This window comes from Hemibagrus wyckioides, linkage group LG07 (genome assembly GCF_019097595.1).
Source record: "Hemibagrus wyckioides isolate EC202008001 linkage group LG07, SWU_Hwy_1.0, whole genome shotgun sequence".
NCBI lineage: Eukaryota > Metazoa > Chordata > Actinopteri > Siluriformes > Bagridae > Hemibagrus > Hemibagrus wyckioides.
In genome coordinates, this window is record NC_080716.1 from 15,800,228 (window position 1) to 15,824,032 (window position 23,805).

A 23,805-nucleotide genomic window follows, 5' to 3' on the forward strand; every position below is an offset into this window, starting at 1 on the left:
ATACATTCTCACTTCTTATTTGCACTGATTAACATAAAATCATGTGAACCCTGAACATAAAGAAGGTAGGTACTGTACGTTGATATACTTATTGGTCAGTTTGGTAGTTATTGATAGTTCGATGGACGGAGTAGATGAAGGCTGATAAACTACAGCAAATGGATGAAAGCTCTTAGTACTACTCCAACATAGTGTCCTATATGGTGTGTATACCTGAGAAAATGGCTGATGAGTATGAATATGAGTCTCAAAAAAAACTCTAGAAAAGTTGAGGCTCAAAACCGTTTTGTGAAATATCCATCAACTCCTTCATCTTTCTGCTCATTATTCAGCAGACTCATAAGAGAGACGTGCGTTCATGCGAGTACAGAGTGAAATCTGGACTGAACGGTTCTGAAAGTTTAAAAGGTTAAGGATTCTGTGTTGGAGTTTTCTGTTGAACTTTAAGCTGGAGTTTTCTAGATTATGATTAACATGGCAGACGTTTCAACACTCCACTGGCTTCTGATGTGTCTACACTCTACTCTCCAAAGCCAGCAAGTAAACTCTGTTGGATTGGCATGAGCTGATGCTGGGCACACGCTAGTGGTTAAGCAGTGGTTTAGAGCTGGGTGAGCTGGTTCCTCAATGTGACACTGCCTCGTTTCCGTTATTGTATGGTTACATTTCACCCAGTTCAATCATCTTCACTTCCTGTGTAGCAGGAACACTCCTGCTGCATATACATTCTTCTATAAATAAGCATATCGCGCATATATGCATATGAGATCTGTTACTACTCCATGTTCTCAAAGCCATGGATGGCACATGACACTGGACTGTTTCTGTGACCACTGGAATGATGCTATGATACACAAGCCAATTCCGCAGAAGAATTTGTTGGATTCCAGCGCTGAACTGGTTTTGATGCAATTTGGTTTGCTGTATTTTGTGTATTTTATTTGTCATATCCTATTTTAGCCGTGACTGGTTCAAACTCTGAGCCTTGATTTAAGGAACAACATATTTTTTTCCACAAATAAGGCAATAAGTCACGCAAGTCGGTAGAACCTCAGATGACACAGCACTTTCCCTTTAAACAAGACACACAATTAGATGTTTCTTTTTTTAATGATTTTTTTTTTCTGGCTACTTCATCTGAAATTCCAGCACCACGAGGTGGTGACGTACAGTAGTTCAGTGCCAGTGGTTTGTGGTGCAGATGGAGTTGCCCTCTTACTAACTGGCGGTATGCAGATCATTAACACATTCTCCATTACACTCTTGGTTGGAATTGTTAGATATCTGATCCAGCATAATAACACTTTGTCCTGCTCAACAGCCAAAATATGCAAAGCTTGTTTACATTCAGGGAACATATTACTGCTTAATTGGCTCAGGGTTTCAGTCTAATGTTTCTCTTCTGTCTATCAACAGGGCAATGTGACTGATGACAAAAATGATGACAAGTCAGTCACAACAACCTTTGGTGTCAATCGTCCCACCATCTCATGCTTCTTTGATAGTAAGAATGTTTGAAATAATCCTTAAAACACAACATAGTGTATAGTGCAGCACTGACCCCTGCACTGTGTTTCAGGTGGAACACGCTACCATTTGCGCTGCTATCTATACCAGGCCCGAGACCTGCTGGCTATGGATAAGGACAGTTTCTCAGGTGAGTCAGAATCATACGTCATGCCAGGTATCATCCTTAAAACTTGCTATTTTCTAACATTGATCTTTAGTGTTAAGAAAGCGCTTTTAGTTTTAGCAGATGTGCTTTGCGGGAGCCAAGTGCAGATGTGTTTTGCAGGAGCTGTTCTTGTGCAAGTCTGCCATTTATTATAAGCATCTGTATTTGTTTGTCAAAATGCCACGTGTGTAAGCTGTGCCACGCCCTGGCTCTGACCTTTTAACCCTAGAGCCCTTAGGTAATTCTGCAGTCTTCAGGGTGGCCTAGTAGTACTTTCTTAATGTGAGCCACGGTTGCACTGTGATTCTGAGGCACGCACCAGACATCCAGACATCAGCAAAATCTGACCTTAGGCTGGACCACATGAGCTTTAAGAGTGATGCCAAGTAAATTCACCCTAAGGTCTATATTTCCCTACCAAGCATGCTCTTACTGCATCATAGATAGGGCTCTACTGGTAAATCTAATATGATGCACATTAAAAGCGGTATGTAATAGAGGTGGAATAACTTTTTTATATATCCGCTGTGTAACAAAAAAAAGGTCAGCCTTGCTCAGTATAATAGATGGTTTTTTTTATAAATAACAAAATCATAAAAGTGAAGTCTTGTGAGAGTTAATGTTAATGTACCCATGGCTGAGTTTACGTCAGAGAGGGTAAAATATGGTGCTTGGCAAAGACTGGGATAAAGTAGTTTTGGTGGAGCTTATCCCTGAATGTAGAGAAACTCAGCAGATTTACTGCTGTGGACACAACAGAAGGCATTGTAGTAGTGAAACAAATGCTACTCTTGAATAGACTTTTTGTTCTCTATCTATAATAGGAGACATATTCTTCTGCTTCAGTTTGAGATGAACAGAAACTGAATCAGTTTTAGACTCATTAATGGAGTATGACTGTTACTGTAAAACCAAAGAGTGGCAGAAGGTTAACTTAATAAAGTTAAAAGGACCTATAAGGAAATATTTAAAATTTGTTGTTCATTAGGTACAAGCAAGCTTCAATGAGGTCATGTCGTTTTTTGTGGTTTAATGAAGATAGCTAACGGCGGTGCGAGCGTCTCATTGGAGCGGTGTTGTGGTTTGGCTTGTCATACCTTGTATCCCTGGAAACGAAAAACCAAAGCAAGTGCAACTAAAGTGTGTGTGCGTGTGTGTGTCTTGACTTGTGTGCAAGTACATGTGTACGGACATCAGGATTTTTATGACATGTATTTATGCTTTGGTGAAGGGGGATTTGGCATTATGAGTGTGGTTAGCTCACTAGATACGGACGTTGATACAAACACTCTAACCACGCTTATCAGGTGGAAAGTTCTAGTCTGCGATGCATGAATGGTGCTCCAGATGTTGTGGGACAGCGTTCAGGGCTACTGTTTCAGTGTTGTAAGTATTCAGTCTGTCTAATGAACAATAGTTTCTTAGCTACTAAAGGCATATTCATATTTTCTTTTTTTATGGGCAAAGCAGTGATATAGGAAAAGTCATAAATATCCTGATTTAACATTAAATCAGGTGGCTCAGCTCTGCAGTTGTCGCCCAAGTGGTTAAGACTCTCTGTTGTTGGTTGGAGGGCTGGGGTCAAGTTCCAGCACTGCCACTGTTGGGCTCTTGAGCATGACCCTTAACGTTTTCTGCTCCAAGGATTCGATATCATGACTGACCTTGTTCTCTGATCCCAGCTACCTATGCTGGGATATGTGAAGAAAAGTCACTGTTCTGTAATGTATTTGTAACATATAAAGCCTTCTTCATATGTCAGATTATGCAGATGTCTTTGCTCCAATCATAGTCAAGTGAAAACAAGGCTACAGCAGACCCACATCAAGTAAACTTATGTGATTAACCCTTAAAGTATTTGCTAGGCAGAAATTCACCGCAGAAAGACCCATAAGGCATCGGGTAAGCTGTGTCATTAAAGCACTGTCATCACTCTTCATGGTCCGTGATTATCACCCACTACAGCTGTCCAGCATAAATCTCCTCTGCCTGGAAAAAAAAAACATTCACTAAAACCAGAGAAAACTGGGTGCAAAGGAGGGGTGTGGCTATTGCAGGGATGAATTTTCCCCAAGTTTTTGATGAGATAATGGAAACTGAGTTAGACAGGTCCTGTGCTTGGGGCATAATTTCAAGTCCACAGACCTGATGAAAAAAAGGCAGATCTGTTCAAAAAATTTGAAGCCGGTATAAATCCCCAGGCCTGACATGCTGACTGCAAATCTTCAGGAAATTTTAAGGTCAATTACCAGACTTTGCCGGACCCACAGTTCATTTTTAGAAGTATGAGGAAAAGGTATAAATCAGTAACCACTTGTCTTTGATGACCAAGATGGAGATGAATAAAGTAAAACAATATAAAATGAGGATCCTGGAGTTGCAAGGCAGCAGTGTTGCACTGCCAACAACACTGCACTGACAATTCACCCAAACATAGCAATTTTATCAATGTATATTGTCACAAAGCAGCTGAAACAGAAATCTATAGATTTGTTATATAAATGTTAAATGTTTAAATTTATAATGTTCTTAATGAGCAAGCCTGAGGTGACGTTGGCAAGGAAAAACTTCCTGAGATGACATAAGCAAGAAACCTTGAGAGAAACCAGACTCACAAAGGGACCCATCCTAATCTGGGTGACACCGGATAGTGCGATTATAAATAATTTCCTTCTACAGCGGTCTACTATATGGTCAAATAGTTCAGTTGTGTAACCAGGAAATTCATTTCAGTTTTAACATGAAGTCTATTTAGTTGAAGTTGTTAGACTTTAAAGCAGTAAGATGACTTTATTAATATTTTATGTTGGATGGTTGATACAAAAAAAAAAATCAAGCTTCAAAACTTCATTCAGAGTGGTTAGCATGTTTGCTTCACACCTCCAGGGTCAGGGGATTAGATTCCTGCCTTTTGATCTGCATGCACACAGAATGCATGTTCTCCCTGTGTTTCAGGGGTTTCCTCCAGGTATTCTGATTTCCTCCATCAGTCCAAAGACATGTTTTGTAGGCTGATTGACATCACTAGATTGTCCGCAGTTTGTGAATGAGAGTACCCCATCCATGGTATCTCCTGCCTTGTGCCCTAAGCCCCTAGGGATCGACTCCAGGTTCCCTACAACCCTGCAGTGGGTATGTAGCTCAGATCATGCAGAAGTCTCTGTATATGAGCTGTATATGACTAAAATGGTATGAAATGGTATCTCCAGAGAGATGGATGCAATTGAAAATGCATCCTGTCTGCTTTCTCTATTGTACAAAAGCACAATGGACACAAATAAAAGTAGACAGTTTACAGTTTCCAGCTATGTCTTTCTGTTTCCTGTGTGAACATAAATGATGGGGTATTTTTCATTTTTCTCTGTTACTGGAAGAAAAAAAATGTCCAGCATTTCTTATAGTGGGTGCATTCAGTTAAAGCTGACATTATTGTCAGCTCTTAAAGAAAAATGGAATAAATAAATAAATAGTCAAAACCTTCTAACCAACCGAATTGAAGAATTCAACAATGCTTGGAAAGGGAAATAAGAAAACATATATCATTGTGTCACTTGAAGACAATTTGTTGATACACGATAGTTTTGCTGAGAGACACTGGCACCAACATTTACAAAGTTCATTTAAAAGTGCTTTCTTTTGAAAGGGGTTTATTTGGAATAAGGGAAACCCACTGTTCTGCACATTCTGTGTGGATCCTTTAAGGGCTCCCCCAACCAAAAAAGCTTTTACTTCACTAAATGAATGTGATTTTCTACAAGTATATGGATTTGCTTGTAATGACCACATGCCAGTGTTTGGACCCCTGCTGTGGAATCTGACAATGAAAATTGTAAATGGAATTGAAATTGGAAAAGAAATAAAGTCATATAATCATATAATTATAACCCACTGCCTCTCAAATACAATACTGAAGAACAATATCTGCTCTTAAATATTTGGTAAAGTCTCGATAATGCCATAAAAATGTGCCAACTATGTGCGATTCCACCCAATATTCAACATGCTGTCTTGTGGTCGGCTACAAAGCGCATTTATTTATGACCTGCCTGTGGCTACAGTTTTTTCCCAGGCACCCTGATACATTTTTAAGAATATAAAAATGATACACTGCACTTGAACAAGCCAACACTTTACTGTTGACAGATTGCAAACAATGCATACTGGCAGTGCCTCCTCTGTTGTCTGACTGTATGGCAGTGCTCTTCAGAGTCTCGCATGGTTGAGTCATACACGTGGGCGGCCATTGCTGCGCCGTTGTCCAGTCCCACAATCCCCTCAGGAGCAGTATTTATTTACTCTGTGCAACCCGATTAGCCCTCGCCTGTATTTATTTCCCATTGACTCCTGGGTGATGGTGCACACTTGGCTTACTTATGCCTCTGTTTATTTGAGCCAGAATGTTTTGTGGGAAGGGGTATGAGTTTGTGTGCATGTGTTAATGGGAGCTGGGAAAAAAGCAGGTCCATTTTCTCCTCCCTAGTGAAACTATCCCATTGAGGATGGTTTACGTGGACTATAATAATAAACTGAGACTGTCTCTTCAATTTCAGGCATTCCTAAGCAGTTTATGTCATTCATTTTCATTTTGGATCACTTCACTATATATAAGTTTAACTCTTTGGTACTTACATACAAAGACACACACACACACACACACACAGACACACACAATTGTATAGACATTACATTCGGATGACCAAAGTTCAAACAATTTCCTTGCAGCATATGGCTATTTTCTCTAGCTGAATTGGCACTGTATTCTTGACTTCATCACCCTTATTATATTATCAAAGACAGAAACACCACAGTTTATTACGCTCAGTGATGCATTAGAGGCCTTGAAAGAAGGACTTTCATTAACTACTAAATCACTGCCACGGTTTTAATGACAACCAGACCTCTGCTAGATTTTGCGGTTGCACATCCTAACACTGGTAACTGTTTCTTTCCATTTTATTTGTCTATCACTGCGGCACATAACAAAATCACCATTATTAAATTACAAAGGAATCCATTGGATGTTATTACAATGTAATGGAATTTACTGCCTGAAATGTTCTTGTGCTATTATTTGACAGATTAATCTGATTTGCTATGCTCTGTTTTAGAGATCATACGTTTACCACTGATCAATGTTTACCTCCAGTGTCTGAAGACATATATACATTATACAGCACAATTTCTTTCACTAAATGATCAGTTCTGTTTGATGGAACATTCTGACATTTCTTTGCAGATCCCTATGCCATTGTATCTTTCCTGCACCAGAGCCAGAAGACAGTGACCGTAAGGAACACACTTAACCCTACCTGGGATCAGACTCTTATCTTCTATGAGGTGGAGATATTCGGAGATCCCAAAGTGACAGAGAAGAACCCGCCAAACATCGTGGTGGAGCTCTACGATCAGGACACTTATGTGAGTTTATGTTCTGTGTGCAGATGAGTGTGTGTGTGTATGTGTGTGTGCATTTATGTGCATATGTTTATATCTGTGTAATGTGTAATAAATCAGGGGTTAGGTGGTTATTTCAAAGATGTGGCTAAAATTCCAAATATTAATAATATTTTTCATCTAGTTCTACCAGTAGCAGATGATGGTGTGAGAATAGTGTTGACATCTATATTAACTATTGGTCACGATCACAACCATACACAGTATAACATGCAGCAAAATGACTGTCTGTGTCATAAATATAGAATCAAAATGACATAAAAATAGATCAAATTTAAAAATTGATTTTTAATACAGGTGGGAAGCAAACGTACAGAAAATTAAAAATATATCATGTATAAATACAGATCAGAGACAGAACAGTATAACTATTAAGAATAAAGTGCAGATGTGTGTAATTATGTGTAATATATACTGTGTAAAATCTGGTTGAGGCAGTGGGTCCAACCAGAACACACTTTCAGGATATGTATTATATTTCTGAATCAGATAATATGACATGATCTTCTTATGTTTTTATTTTTCATTATAATGGTATTTGTGCTTTGACATCCACTACAGGGGGCAGATGAGTTTATGGGGCGCAGTATATGCCAGCCCTCTGTGGTCTCCTCTCCTAGACTGGCGTGGTATCCCATTATGAAACGTGGCAAAACAGTTGGTGAACTACTTGCTGCATTTGAGCTGATTCGCAGAGATAAGGTAAAGGCTGACATCATATTAAATATGTGTATGTCTCAACTTATTGTGTCTTAGCTCAAAACATGCCATCAAAAAGGTGCTGCAAGCTTTATTGCCAAGTGGCACAACGGAAAAAGTCTTTGTGCTATTGTTGGAAGATTTGCGGTGGGAGGGATGACATAACCTGTCAATCACAGTGACATTAACTAATCAACTGTATTATTCTGCTGTAAAGCAAGAAGCACTCAAACTATGCATGTGGTGTAAGTCATTAGAAATGACTTCTTATAAAGAGTATGAATGGACTGCTGCCTAAACGTCTTGAATGATCTTGTCTGAATGATCAAACATACAATTCCACTATCTGTATCTGGATGTGTATCTGTTTACTGCTTTAAATATTCATATCTGTATTGAAACTGAATCTCAAAGACTGTGTGTATGTGTGTGTCCAAAACTGAAAGCTTTGCTTGAGATAAACACTCAGGACTGCTTGTAATCCTCCATGTGCAGCTATTACATTTGTTTGTAGCTGTTTTTATTTTTCAGTTAAGGGACATGAACTTTATTTGAACTTCAACTCGCTCACGCCTGCATGACACAACTGGTGCACACCTCTAGCCTCAACCAGAAACACACTGTGAACCCTAATGCCATGTTTTTAACCCTTTAGTCAGGCAAACAGTCTTCTACTTTACCAGCTTGGCCTGTATTTTGGCAGCTGAATTTATCTGTTCATTAACATTACTTTATAAACTTTACAGCCTCAGTTTGTTAACTGTCTTATTTAGAATCGTTGTTTTGGCTCAGCAGTGCCTTTCAAACTACAGATTAAAGCTTGATGTTGTAATGGTGCTTCCTGAAATAAGCCCCTATGTTAAAGGACATTCACACAAGAGTAGGCAAGCACTGTGTGGTCAGTCACAGTGACACTGGCGGAGTAAGAAGCGGGTTCAACCCTGAGATACCCTCGCCAGCATGCATGACTGCCTGCTCTCAAGTTGAAAAGTTCAAAATTTTTGAGGGCCGATGTGAACATTGCATCAGATTTGGCCAACATTTCGAACATTTGACTAAATGTGGTTGCTCCAGAAGCAAAGCAAAGCAGCTAGCGGGTGCTCTTATTCATCAGGAAAACTGATTTTGACTTGGAGAGAAACAGCTGGAACCGAAAGTCATCTGCTATGTCAAAAGATTTTTAATAAATATAAGCATTTGTTTATTCAAGTAAAAAAATATTAAGTCAGAACAGAAGGCTGTATGGGACAAACTCTGGTGTTACACATGCGCTCATAAGACAAAGGTCAAATTCTACGCACATTTAAAAAATGAGCAAACAGGCAAGGCAAGACACTTACACTATAAATTCTGTATGTGTGTACTGTTTTGTGTTTTAATATTGCTCTGGACAATAGCAGTTAATTCATTTACGGGAGGTCTTGTTTTTTTTTTTTTTAATTGCGGTTTTGCTTTGAATAGACTGCATTGTGTCCATGGTAGGGAAATGAATGTGTATATCTCTGTGTGTGTGTGTGTGTGTGTGTGTATGTGTGTGTGTATGTGTGTAAGGAGGGCGCCTGGGTCCCAGGAGAACATTATGTGCTTTTTGATGAGTGCTTGTTCACATGTGAACAGGCTGCATTCCCAGTGGCCACAGGCTAATTTAATAATGTCCCATGATGTCATCGCTTTCATTTGAGACTTATTAAATGTGTGGTCTGCCACTAATGCTATCTATCTATCTATCTATCTATCTATCTATCTATCTATCTATCTATCTATCTATCTATCTATCTATCTATCTATCTATCTATCTATCTATCTATCTATCTATCTATCTATCTATCTATCTATCTATCTATCTATTACAGATTGCAATTCATCACATCCCTGGCCAAGAGGTTAGTGATGTTTCAATTTGCTCAGACTAAACACACACACACACACACACACACACACACACACACACACATGATTTGGTCTCTATTCTCCAACACAGGCCCTTACTGTTCTCCGAGCATGTCAGAGTAGTTGGACAGGGCTGCTTCTAAGTGGTGAAAACACCACTGTACCTGGACTCATTTATCTGGCCTTCTATCAATCCTGGACGTGTTTAACAGACTGTCATAGATTTTTAGAGTTTTTTCCCCCCTCTGCTCTTGGATCAGGCCAAGGACCTGGTCTGTGTAATGCAGAATGCCATGAGAATGACTATAGATACCACTGTGTGGTTAAGTGTGCCAGAGGCTCCACCCAGCATGCCCACCTGGCACCAGTTACAACAGCATAATCAGAGGGAAATTGAATTACTATGCGTGTTTAAAGGCCAGGCCACCCACGCAAGCATGTTCACACACACACGCACACATACACACACGTTTTCCTTACAATTCTTGTGAGAAACTTCCACTGACATAATTATTAATGCAGCCAATTAATGCTGTTCCTGCACTTAAATCTAACTATATCCTCAACATCAGTAACCAAAATAAAACCATTTGGCTCTTTAATAAAAGATTTTTTTTTGGGGAAAAAAGCAGATAGACGTCTCCACACAGTCGAAACAGATATTTCTATCCATGTGGGGACATTTGGTCCTCACTGAGATTTAAATACATGGCTGTTTCCCTCAAGTGATGATTTACTCAGGCATCTCCACCCACACCAATCATATTTTATTCACACTGATGACCAGAATTATCTTGGAGAATGGAAAAACAGTTCAATAATAAGACAAATAAACAGCTGAACAGGAACTATGGAATTAAACCTCTAAATATTATATAGTATGTTATATATAGTATATTATATGGAAAAAAAAACAGACAACCTAACAAAATGGAAAAATAATAATAACAATCATTTCTTCACTCTTCTGGTTGATTGGCTGAGCAGCTAGCAACTTACCTTGTTTTAGATTACAGTTTCGTACTATTGCTAGCTAACTTGCGAACAAACTTCCTTCAAAAAGAATTGTTTTTAAATTTCTTACCCCTGATTTAGGTTGGTTTTTCCTCTTCTGTGTTTTTTTCTTTTTGTGGGTTTCCACACTGATAGTGTGATGTGATCACTGCTTCTTCGTGATCTTCTGACATTAGTTATGTTAGTTACTTAGATTTTATTCTTTTCACACCACAAGGGGGGCCCAGAGACTGTCTGATACGGCAAGCTTTCTGCCAAATGATACTAAAGTATGTAGACTTTGTAGATCTATTGCATAAAATGCAATAAAAATGCATGGTGGTCTGGGGGCCTAATCAGCCTTAATATACCCCAATAAACTGCCCTGTGTAAACATGCACATGCATGCATACAGGCAACTGACTCTCTCAACCCTGATTTGTTTTAAAATGTATATTATATTTTCACCTATTTTTTTAATTCCCAGGGTGACCTATTCTCACATTCTCATATTATGGATGAGGTAAGTAATGCTGATCCTGAATATAAAAATTGACAAATGGCTTGCTTGCTACTTCACTTTTAATAATGTTTTTTTTATTTTAATTGCCTTCCTTTTTATTTATTTTCCATTTTTTGTTTTATTTCATCTTCTAGCTTATATTTCCAGCAGCCTTCTCTGAGGGTTTGCAGCAATGGGTAAAGTATTTACATACACACACACACACACACAGCCGTGTTGGTGCACTGAAGTCTTAGCACCAACGCAAAATTTAAGCACAATGGGATCTAAAAGATAGATTATGCAGCAAATGACTCTAATCCCAATTATATGTCTTCCTGAATCTTGTTCTCAAGCTCATTCCCTCAAACCACAATGATGAAGCACTCCAGCAATGAGGGAATGATGCACAGTCTGAAATGCAACAGTCCTACAGCTCTTTTACAACTTGTCATTCTGGGGTAAACCTTTAAGGTGTTTGTGTAGATTTGTATACACAGAAAGGGTTTATCTTGAGAGCGTAAGCTTGGCTCACAATTCTGTCTGTTCTCAGACAGTTAATAATTACATAGATCTATAGCATGCTGTGGATCAGGTTTATCTATTTACCTGTGGATTATACTGCAGATCTTTACTGTTCTGTGAGGTGCCTAATCAGTAGGAGTAGTTAAATAAGGGACCATTTAGGGGTGGAGTGTTTTCTGCTCAATTTTGTCTTTCTGTTTACATTCATGACATTTGGTAGATCCTCTTATTAACTGATAATTATCATAGTCATACTGTTCGACCAATTCTATTTAAATTCTATTTTTATTGTAATTTTATTGTATTAGTTAGTTAGTATCCTAGGATTTACTAGAACTAGAATTTTTTATTCTTATTGAGTCTACTTTTATGATGCAGCAATCGTTAGAGCAGTCGTATTGTGTATGGCTGGGTTTGCGACAAATAAGATATGAATTTGGATTTATTCAGAGCGACTTACATAAGGGCTTTGAAGTCTTCGTCTTAATACTAATTCACTAGGTCAGGGACTAAGAGTACGATTGGTCTGAAATGATGATGATGGGGAGATTACTGGCATGAAAAAACACACAAGGCATAGAGAGCTTTTTCTTATTTCTTCTGCAGTATGTTAACATCATATTCACATCTGTGTAAATTTACATTGGATTAGACCAGTATTCTCAAAGGGCAAGAAAACAGTGCCATTGAAATGTGCTGGATCATTTTCTCACAAGGATCTGTGAAGCTTCCACTTTCTTGTCTTTTCATTTTACTAAAAGCTTTACTTTGTCTTTATTGCCCTTGGCTTAACATCGAAACAAGCCATTGTGCTGTTGGCAATTTAGATGATTTCAAAACAATAATATGATTTCTCACATTTTTGAGATGGTGCATCATCTAATACGACACTTGCTCACAACATGCTTCTAACTAAAGCCTGCATTCTGTTTTTGGAAGGAATTTGGTATCAGTTTTTGGGAAGCATTTTTCTTATTAATGGGATGGGGAAATTTAAGGGCAGATTTTTGTACCTCAAAATAATGACACTAAAACATTACATGCTGTACTATTAAAGATGTGAGAAATATAGCAGTGTTTTAAAACAATATGCCATTGTATGTAACAGTGACATTGGATTTAACATTGCTCCCAAAGGCAGCGATGCAATTCTGCTAACAATCAGGGTTTCATTTTTTTGGCATGTTGGCTAACCACAACTAATATTTAACATAACAGTGTTTGACCGATTTCCCCTGCAATCTGGAGCTAAAACATATGTGCTTTTTGTCACCCATCTCCAAATATGGCTGCATGGTGTAGTTTCAGGCTCTGTAAGTAATGTGAGTCATACAGCTACAGTGTTCCCCATATGATCACATGTGAACAAGGTGCAAGATTAAGGTGCACAGAGCAAACCTGAAAATTCAGTGCATCGTTTCAATATAGGTGCATACAGTATTTTATGTACAGTATTAACATCTATTGCTAAGCACTGTCTTTGTGTTCTGTAGCCAGAAGAGTCAGATTTGCCAAACCTGCCTCCCTTAAGAGAGCCGAAGGTCTTCATGGTGCCACATGGCATCAAACCTGTCCTAGAGCGCACTGCAATTGAGGTTAGTCCAATACGGGCACAGAGAATTGCCAGCATAGCTGCCAATAAGGATTTCAACTGCCGATTATTCAGCATGCACAAATAATATCACAAATAATATGACTTTCAGTATATGACCATTTTAGATCCTGGCATGGGGGGTGCGTAACCTGAAGAGCTTCCAGCTGGCCAGTGTGACGTCCCCCAGCTTGCAGATTGAGTGTGGAGGTTGCATGGTGCAGTCCTGTGTCATCCGGAACACTAAGAAGAATCCCAACTTTGAAGTCAACACACTCTTCATTGATGTGGTACATTTGAGGCTTATTCATTTTATTCATCACTGCGTAGTTAAAGAAATCAAATCCAGTAGTTCTATTGATCTATTTTGTTTGTAGCCAACTCTCTTGGGGACATTTTAGTGGTGGTGTTGTTGTGAGACCATTTTAATTTTCAATACCGATAAAGTTCTACTTATCAAATGGTTTGCTAGATAAGCATTAACTTTCACCTGAATATAAATATAGGTTTAAAACTAACCAAAATCAACAAAAAGAACTTGTCATTACTTTGGTAAAAACTGGAAATAATTTTGTTTTGCTTGGGCATTTTTAAAAACTTCAGTTTTGGCAGTATAGATCATCAATATCATTAGCCTTGACATGGGATTCAGTCTGCTGGCATTCTTTTTTGGATTTCATTGCTGCAATGACTGCCACAGCAACAATCCACTGCATCAAGCAAGTCCAACCTGTAATTACCTAACTCTAAACGGTCTGGAGCATGCATGGAGTCTCATCTTACGGTGAAGGGCTTTGTGTGGAACAAATGCTGGCTGGAAATGTTGACGGTTCACTGTCAGTTAGAGACAGCTCTATGCCAAGCATGAGACAGACGCACACCATGTCATCATTCCTTTGGTTAGTTGCACCAAGTGTTGTGGCGGTGAGATGAGCCTCTCTCTAATCACATGTGAAAGGGAGAAAACAACAATACTGTACTCCAAAGACATGCACTGCACCGCAATCAGCACTGGCAGAGGCATTTATCTTTTTCTTCAGTTTGTGTCAAAAGATTAGTGACCTTTTTCCCACCCCTTATTCCACATTTCAGAACTACTAGAAGGTTTTCAGAACTACTCAGTCCAGTTGAATTAGTTTATCCAGATTAAGATTATAAAGCACCTACTTCTCTCCTCATGTTACATCATGTGACCTTTTGTATGCCCAGCGGCTGCCCAGGGAGGAACTCTACATGCCTCCACTGGTTATCAAAGTGATCGACAACCGTCAGTTTGGCAGAAAGCCAGTGGTGGGCCAATGCACCATCCACACTCTGGAGGTGTACCGCTGCTTGCCTGAGAGCCAGGATGTAGAGCCTGCAGAAGAAGAGTTGGGTGAGAACCTTTTGGAAAGAAAATTTGAATTCAAATGGAAAAAACCTAATTTAATGTATTAAAAATTTACTTACTAATTTTTCCTTCACAGAACCTATTCCTTACACACCAAGAGATGACATATTGATTGACATTGATGACAAGGAACCTCTCATTCCTGGACAGGTTTGTTTTTGCATCTTCAGTAACAGGTCTTACTAAAACACAAATGAGTCCAGGACGTCCAAACCAAACAAAAATGGGAAGGTCCATTGCTTGAGACCCTTGGGTGTATGGCTGAAAATGTCATGATTACTAATTCAGTCTAACATTGTTCTAAAAGGAGCATTAACCTTAAGGCTTACTTAAGTGTGACAGACTCATATGATTTGTTTGATTACGTAAGTCTTTTTTATGAGTGTAATTCTTTTGGCTGCTCTTTGGTAGTTCTGGGGTCACGTAGCTTGGGTTTCTCTAGGTTCCCTTTGGACACTTACAGTAAGTGAGGTATGATCTTATGAGATGTTATATACAGAACACACCCTTAAACACAGAGTCTAGGGGTAATTTCTTAACAACGGAACCTATGCCTCATTCCTAACATTTGCCGCACCCTGCCTATAAGAAATGTATTTTGATCATTGGCCAGTTCTTTGCCCTGGCATGACATAGAAATAGAAAGTATTCAGAGTTGGCAAATTAAGTCTGCGACTTTAGTTTTGAAAGTTATGTCAACTTAAGCTTACTGAATATTCAGTAGCATTATACAGGTGCTTATGCTGATTCTCTGGGTGGCACGTTTATTATTATTAAAATGAGCTGTCTGTTTTTTTATACCAAAAAACCTCCAGCAAAATACTGACTGAAGCAGTCTGTTTTTTTTTTTTTATAAATGTAATACAAAGTTAATATATTAAGTCTAATATATTGAGAAAATATTATTGCCTGAATACTTCTAGTTTCTTAATCAATGAAAATTTACAGCACATTCTATATTTTGGCAATTGCGATTATTTAAAATATTTTATATGCAATAATAGTTAATTGTGCACACAATTTAATAAGGTTTCAAGATACTAAATCAAGTCCTCATACAGAGTCAAATACCAGGGGGTTGTATTTAAGCCGATCCAGGAGTTTTTTTTTAAACTGTCTTCACCTTACAGGAATTGACCACCCCGAATACCTTCGGCAGAGACAAATTGGACTTGTCCCAATCACTGTGTGACTCCTCTATTACGCCAAACTATAGCATTTACCCCAGTTTGACTTGAATACTTGCCACTTTTCTCCAGGCAAGCAGTAAGGCCCAGGCAGGGGAGAAAACATGTCAAAAAAACTGTTGCTTGCAGCTTGGCAACTTCTGCTCTTTGGGATGGTGAGCGATAGACTCCAAGAGGGATTGGAGTGGGATTTGTGTTTCTGAATACTGCTGCCCCAACTCATCTCTCTCTGTCACAAGAGCAGCAGGGACTACCTCTCTTTACAGTTTAAAAAAAACTGCTGAGTAGCAGAAGTGTAGGTCTGCTGCTAACTGAACCAAATCTGTTCCAAAAATTACTGCGTGGAAAAGATGGAGACTAACTGCCACATTTGTTGTATGATTTTTGGGATCTGTATTTAATCCATTCAGTGGCAGCAAAGGATATATGTGCAGATCCCAGTGAATACGACTCACCTCCCAGCTGCTTTCCAGTGTCTTGTCTTTAATCAGGCTTTGGCCCATCAGATCTCATGTCTTTAGTACTCTGTGTTACTTGCAGAAATGTTGAACACCAAGACCCAGAGCATTGCTGATGTAGAAGCAGTTCTGGGGTGGGGAGGACACCATGCAATTTCTCTTGGCCAGCAAAAGACACATGTGGTCAGCTATAGTGTTGGATTTGTGGCACTTTCCCCACTCAGGTATCAAGTCAAACAACAAACCTTCTACCTTTCCTGGCTGTTGTGGGTCAGGTCACAGTGAGCGCTTGCAGGAGCTGAGAAACATCTGGGTTAATGTGAAGCTCTGTTTGAGGCCATTTGCTGGCCAAGGAAAGCCTGTTGTTGCGCAGGCACCACTCCTGTACAAGTGGACTGCTTGGGTGTGGAGACTCTCAGTCTGTCTGTGAGCAGCTCCCGGCATTTGGCATCAGTCTAACAATCTTAACAATATGCCACTCAGAGAATAAAGCAGACCAATGGCAAGCGCACATGTAAGCTTTTCTTAATTTGGGTCCATGCCTTGGCAGCGTAGTTAGGTGGTAACATAAAACGTTTCTTTGCACACGGCCACACACAAACACACTCAAATCACTGCTCAGAGAGAGAGAGAGAGAGAGAGAGAGAGAAATTACGTAACTGTACATGGGACAACAGTGCTTAAGTGCCCCATTTGTTATTACCCCTGTAGCTCATCTCCAAAAACCTTCATGGTGCAGGCCCACACTAATCAACGCCCCCACCTGCAACAAAAATGAATGTTTTGAAATTACCGTATCCTTATTAATGGTTGATAATGAGGGTTGTTTCCGTTTAGTCAACAAGTGAAGTAATTGTTAAAGAATTGCTTGAAGCAAACAATGAAATAAAAGATACCCCTATAATTAATAAATGCTTTTTAGAACCCATATCCACAGCTTTTAATGAAACCTCCTACAGTGTTCATCAAAAAGAATCTAGCTTTTAATAAAGCCTTCTATAGCGTTTATCAATTTGCCTGCCATGACTTCACAGTGAAAGCTCTACCCCCACACCAAAAACATAATAACATCATAAAAAATGATCAAGAGAGGTTATGAAAATTGGAAAATTGTTTCCATTTCTCAGTTTTGACCTTTCAACCTTTTGTTTGTTTAGTCACTAGAATAAATAAATGAAAACAAAATTAATTTTGGATTGAATGGATGACTTGTTCCTTCTGGCATTTTTGCCGTAATAGTCTGCAGTTTATTTAGGTTGTTGATTTTCCAGCCTGGCTTTACATTCTGGTATAATATCACAATCATTTGATATGCCAATTTTTTATTGAAATGCAGTACTTTGAATGAAAGATGACCATAATTTTTTTTGACTAAGTACTAAATACAGAGTAAATACCTCTTCTATATTCCCCTATGAATTCAGCTGTCTTGCAATGACAGCACAATGGGTTATTTAGATCTCTGCGTTTGTATGAGGGAACATTTTTCTCTCATTTGTTTTCTGGCTTGCCTTGTCAAAGGACCGCCATCAGATGGCTTGTACGGGTCAGAATAAATAAAACGGGAACCACAACCACAGCTATCCATGTGAAAATCCCCTCATGATTCTCATCTCTGTCCATCAGAAAAGTTCTGGGAGCAGTAAAGATGCAGATGCTGGAGTTGGGGGTGTACTGTATAGTCGTGTGTTGCAGATTTAGCTTGATGATACATGCTATATCTTAACACATTACTTGGTGTGGCTCATAGGTCAGCTCATGGTCTTTGACATAATTTATTATCCTTATTATTGCTACTGTTGTAATTTTTCGATTCATTATGGACACAGGTGCACGCTTATATGTGCTATCTTATATGTGGCTGGCTGCATGACCACATGTTAATCCAGAGTCTCTGACTGTGTGTACTTTGAGCTTAAGTTTTCACACAGCAGCTGGGCAGCTGGACCTTTCCCTTTCAACAGGTCAGTCAAATAAATGACCCCAAGCAAATTGAGCTGAATCCTAGGATTTCAGTTTCACATGATTCCTGCCACTTTAATGGGACCCTAGGCCTAAATGTAAACCCCACTAAAAAAACAAAAACAAAAAGAAAATCTGATCTTGTGCCACTCTGCAGCTGTTTAACAGTTTAAGACTTGTAATGAGAGTGATACTGTAAAGATTTAGTTTTTAAACCAACCCAGGTATATATTGGTGTATCTAGCCACATATATTCTAATAGCCTATTCTTTGTCATTTTTTTCTAGATGCGTAGTAGTTATTTGCTGACTTTTTTTGGTTTTTGGATTGACATTTCATAACAGGGCCAGTCCCTCGAGCCTGTCACATCAAATAAAGGAGTGGACTGTTTTGTTGAGCTTGATGATGAGTGGGTCATGTCCAACTCTGTGTATATAACCAATTTAGATGTACAAAGTTATACCAGGCATACACCATTACAGTGGGCCAAAAACTCTCAGTGCTCTGAATTATTTCCACATCTGTGAATTCCTTGTGTTTTATGCTGTGGGGGCAGAAAGTTGGGCTACACTCCCCAGTGCATTAAGTGAAACATGAGCCCCCATCATTTCCCCAAAGACTCCACTTTGGCTTCAGATAGTACCCTGAACTAGGATCTTGTATTCCTTGAAAAATGCTTTCTGGTTAAAAGGAGCATGTTTGTCACTCAGTGAAGGTTTTGATGAAGGCCAAAGGCAACAACTTTTGGGGAAATTTAACACACCCTTAGTGGCTTTATAGATGCAAATGTTACTCTTTGGTTAAAGGACAAACTGCAGAAAGACGAAATTAAAAGTGGCTACCCATGTAGAGAAGCTTTGAGAAGGTTTCTAAAATGGCACATGCTGAACACCTACAGCCACTCTAGTTTTATTAGCTTTGCCATACCTTGTAGGATTTGCAAGGAGGGTTACAGCTAGGTCGGATGCATGTGCTATTATATGTGGAGAGGTGATGCAGCCCATTCAGTCTATTGATACTTTCCAAGTGTACTTTTGTAATGTGCTGTAATGCAACTGCCCTACATTAGAGGACAACAGCAAACGAATGGCCCTGTTCCTAATTAGCTGTTCCTTTGAGTGCCTTGTAAAGCTGCCTCTGTTATTGTATACATAATGTCCTGGCACTAGGCTGTAGAAGGCGCTGCTAGGGTTCAGGCCTGCCTCTGATGTGGTGAGTCGTTGTCGTGGGCAACTGCGTTCCCCCGCTCCTGCCTGCTCACCACAGGCGCCACAGGAACCGTCCCTCCCCTCCCCTCCTCCGTCCTCCTCTGTCCTCCTCCCAATGCCTCCTGCTTAGGGTCGATTCTAGGGAAAAGGGAGCACTTGCTGACAGACCTCTGTAACCAGGTCCTTCTCTGAAGCCCCACAGCAGAACAAAGCTGAAGCCTTGGCGAAGAATGACTTGCTTGTTTAGCTTGATTATCTTGTTGTTGATTTGGAAGTGGTGGATTGTCTCTGTGTGACCTAAGAAGACTCTGTCCATTTAAACTTTGCTTGTTTATATGTGGGTTCTGACGTATGTGTAATATCAGTCCCTTTAGGCACTTCTTGATGTCACCACACAATCCTCATGTTTAACTTTTGTGATATAGGGATAGCTTAATTTGACAAAGTTTCTGTGTTGAACATTTTGTGCTGGCACATGGAATGACAGTTCTTTGGGCAAAGCTCTACAGTTGTAACGCTGTGCTTCTATAATGTTTTTCCCCACACCCCACTAGTTAAGTCTGACGTGGTTATGATGATGGTTTTGGATGAGTGTATAAGCAAATATTTTTGTCAACCTGATCAGCTTCCAGGTCATACCATGTAGCCTAATTGATTTGGCAATGGTTGTGTTTGGTTGGTGTTTATTGGCAACCTGGCAAGTATACATCTCTGAGGATGATTCAGAGCTATCTCACTTACATGATCTAACTGACTAATTATAAAGCTTCGTGCCAACCTTTCACATTTAAGTGCAAATACACCTACATCCATCACACTCCTGTATGATATTTGTAACTTCTGCAAGACGTGGGTCTTTATGTTAATGCAGCTTAAATGACTTGGAATTGATTGATGTTCTTTTAAATCTTGTTATGTGTATATTTTGTATCATAAAGCACAATCTGACTGTTGGGTCTTTCACTGGAATTTGTATTTTCTTTCTACAGATTTCCATTATTCATTCTGCTTTTTACGGTCTCATTACTCACCCATTGTTTATTTCAGAAGATAAATTTGTGCTACTTTATCATGAGCTTAGCACTTTCACATAAATATACTCCCAAGCACAACAATAGTTTCATTAAGTGCTAAAGCATTCTATTATGTGATATCATCATATGTCATGTTTGTGCATTAGATTTGTACATTTATTTGTTTCTATTCACAATTTGCTAGAGTTATTCTTGGGGAAGCCACATTCTTAAGACCCATCACGGAAAAATGACTGTGTCTTTCTTCATCAACAATTACAATTCAAAGGTCCACAATTCATAGTGACTTTTACATGTGCTAAAAACCGCAATGCTGCCCGAAATATAAAAATCTAAGGAGTTATTATCCTGTCAGAAAAAAAACCTACATTCATCATTCAATGCAGAAATAGTAATATTATGAATGGATGAACAAATCCAATGTCAGTGGCACAAAGAACTAATGGTGGCACAGTGGGTAGTGTTGCAACCTCACAGCTTCATGCTTGCTGGTTCAGTCCTGAGCTTGGTTTGAAGTTTTGCATGTTGGGTTGTCTACATTAAATTGCCCATAGGTGTAAAAGAGTATGTGAATCAGTATGTGCATGGTAATCTGGGGTGAATTCTCCCACCTTCCAGAGCTCCAGTGTTCCTGGGCTAGAATAAACAACAACTGAAGACATATGAACGAGCAACTCATCCGATTACAAATTCATCAGTGTATTTAGGTATTTGATAGAACAATAGCTGCATATCTATGTGAATGCTTGTAAAAGGCCACTGGATGTGTGTGTTCCTCACACCCTCATTACAGTCTTATACTGTGAGCATCCTTTTTTCAGTGTTAAAGCATAAGATCATATTCTTAAAACAGCACCAATGCATCTTTATCATATTATATCATATGCAAATAGATAGATAGATAGATAGATAGATAGATAGATAGATAGATAGATAGATAGATAGATAGATAGATAGATAGATAGATAGTGCCATAAAGAAAAATCCCCACTTCAGAACATAGATACATATATACAGTATGAAAAATGTTTAGGTTTGTTTTCCTTTACATTTTGTTTTTATTTTAATACATAGAATTGTTTTTCCTGACAGTTTTGACCGTGTGCAATGTTTTAACCTGCTAACTACTGTACCATGCCTTTGGTTTGTAGCTGGCAGATGGCACCAGTTCTGCTATTATTAACATTTCGCCTTCTCGCTCCAGCCTCCATGTACGTATGTATGATCTAAAAGTTGTGGTCACACCTACCAGTGTCTGTGTATATGTGTGTTACTTCCTCTGTGTGACCCTGCATGTATGCGCATGTTCAGTGATGTATCTATGCCTGTACTATACTCTTATGTCATTATGTTATGTCCTTTGTCCAGGGACCAGTGCTTTTAAAAATCAGCTATTTGCTATATAGTATTAAATGAGATATACGTCATTCCTAACACACTGAGTAGATTCTAACATTTAATCAAGAACAATACAAGCAAAACAGATCTACTGGAATAATTAAAAAATGTTAAAACATCATAAGAATGAAAGCCCACTCTTAGGCTCTGCGATTTTCATGTGGGACATTTATGAAATACTTTGGTTTCAGTTGATTATTTGTTTGGGGAGAAGAGTATGAAAAACAGAAACATTTTCCCAATTATGATACCACTTCAGGGTAGCTGTGGCTATAAAGTCATAAATATAGTAAAATAAATATGTCTAAAAAAAATAGTGCTCCAGAGTACTGCTGTCTACACCAGTCATAAATTGTACTAATTAGGTAAAGAAGGTTTTTTACAGTAACTGGAAGGATAACAGTCCAAAGTCTAAAGTTTAAAGGTTGTTCTAAGGTGTATCCTGTAACATGTATTTGTGCATTTGTATGGGTGATGTGTATGATCCACAGTAACTGAAAGAGATACAGGTGGGGTTTTTTCACCAGACTGAAACTGGACAGGTTGAAAATTCTACTTCGCTGAACGCGTCACTCAATCCAAATTATTCAGTAATGGTGCTGAGCCATAAACAACAATGGAATCGTGTGCTGTGTATAAACATATATCACTGATTATGGACTGTGAAGTTAACACTGCAACTCTAACACTACTATACAAAATATATATATATATATATAATCATGGCACCTGTTAGTGGGTAGGATATATTAGGCAGCAAGTGAACATTTTGTCTGCAAGATTGATGTGTTTGAATTTAGTACTTATACTAAATGCAACATTTTGCTAGACACCCTTATCCAGAGCAACTCTACATGTTATACAACTGAGCAATAGAGAGTTAAGGGCCTTGCTCAGGGGCCCAGCAGTGGCAGCTTTGTGGAACTGGGATTTGAACTCACAACATTCTGAGCAGTAGTCCAACACCTTCACCACTAAGCTACCACATCCCGCTGTTTGGTTTCAGGATACCAGAATGATAGGAAGCTAGTTAATGTTAGTCATCAAGTATAAGAATCTTTTCTCTATTTGAAGCTCTGTTAAATTAAACAAGTGTTTGTAATACCCTAATCTTATTTGTTTCAGATTAGTTTAGTGGGTGGCATGGTGACACAGTGGACAGCACTGCCACATCACAGCTCTGTGGTTCCCTGACTCGATCCTGAGCTCAGATTCTGTGCATGCTCTTCTTGTGGCAAGCCAATAGGTAGAATAGTTTCAATCTGACTCCAGATTGTCCTGTTTCATTATACCCCCTAGTGACAGATTGTTATTACATTTTGTTGATAAAACAAGGTGATCGACATTCGTTCATGTTGAGACATGGAAAGCCAAATAGATTTCACCACCGGGCTCAATTTCTTTCTATTTTGTCTTCAAGAGTTATGGGTTATGTGCATGTGAGTCAGTGTATTTGTGTGTGTGTGTGTGTGTGTATGTGTGTGTATGTGTGACTAATTGTGACTGTGTGAGCGAAAGATGGCTTGGTAAGACTCTTTGGTGTTATATGACCCAGTTTCCATAGCATTAGAGGTTTGGTTAGTCTTCATAACTGTTCGTGAGTCAGGCAGTCCTACACTACGCAGGCCCTTTGATACAAATGCATGTTTATATCACACACCAAATGTAGCACTCACTGACTCTCCAAGCCAAGACTTGGAGGTTTCTTTTTCTGCAAAGTATTTATTTTATTAGAAAATATTCAAACCAGATGATCAAAAAACCTGAAATTTCTCTTTTGATAGAGCCAAAGTAAATAGAGCTGTTAAAAGATTCCCAATGTATATCCCCCCAAAGCCA

General features: G+C 38.9%; 1 protein-coding gene across 8 annotated transcripts in view; it reads left to right on the plus strand.

Annotated features, from left to right (window-relative positions):
• dysf (dysferlin, limb girdle muscular dystrophy 2B (autosomal recessive)) overlaps positions 1-23,805 on the plus strand; it is a 72,703-nt gene that overhangs the window by 25,581 nt on the left and 23,317 nt on the right. For 4 of the 8 annotated variants that reach the window (XM_058394636.1, XM_058394641.1, XM_058394635.1 and 1 more), the window contains 12 exons: positions 1,417-1,504; positions 1,580-1,657; positions 6,912-7,093; positions 7,691-7,831; positions 9,682-9,711; positions 11,199-11,234; positions 11,369-11,410; positions 13,232-13,333; positions 13,458-13,619; positions 14,539-14,704; positions 14,796-14,869; positions 21,720-21,779. In XM_058394636.1, coding sequence (XP_058250619.1) covers positions 1,417-1,504; positions 1,580-1,657; positions 6,912-7,093; positions 7,691-7,831; positions 9,682-9,711; positions 11,199-11,234; positions 11,369-11,410; positions 13,232-13,333; positions 13,458-13,619; positions 14,539-14,704; positions 14,796-14,869; positions 21,720-21,779 — 1,161 coding nt within the window. The remainder of the gene's footprint in view (positions 1-1,416; positions 1,505-1,579; positions 1,658-6,911; positions 7,094-7,690; positions 7,832-9,681; positions 9,712-11,198; positions 11,235-11,368; positions 11,411-13,231; positions 13,334-13,457; positions 13,620-14,538; positions 14,705-14,795; positions 14,870-21,719; positions 21,780-23,805) is intronic. The other 4 variants (XM_058394640.1, XM_058394642.1, XM_058394638.1 and 1 more) reach the window with 1 other exon arrangement.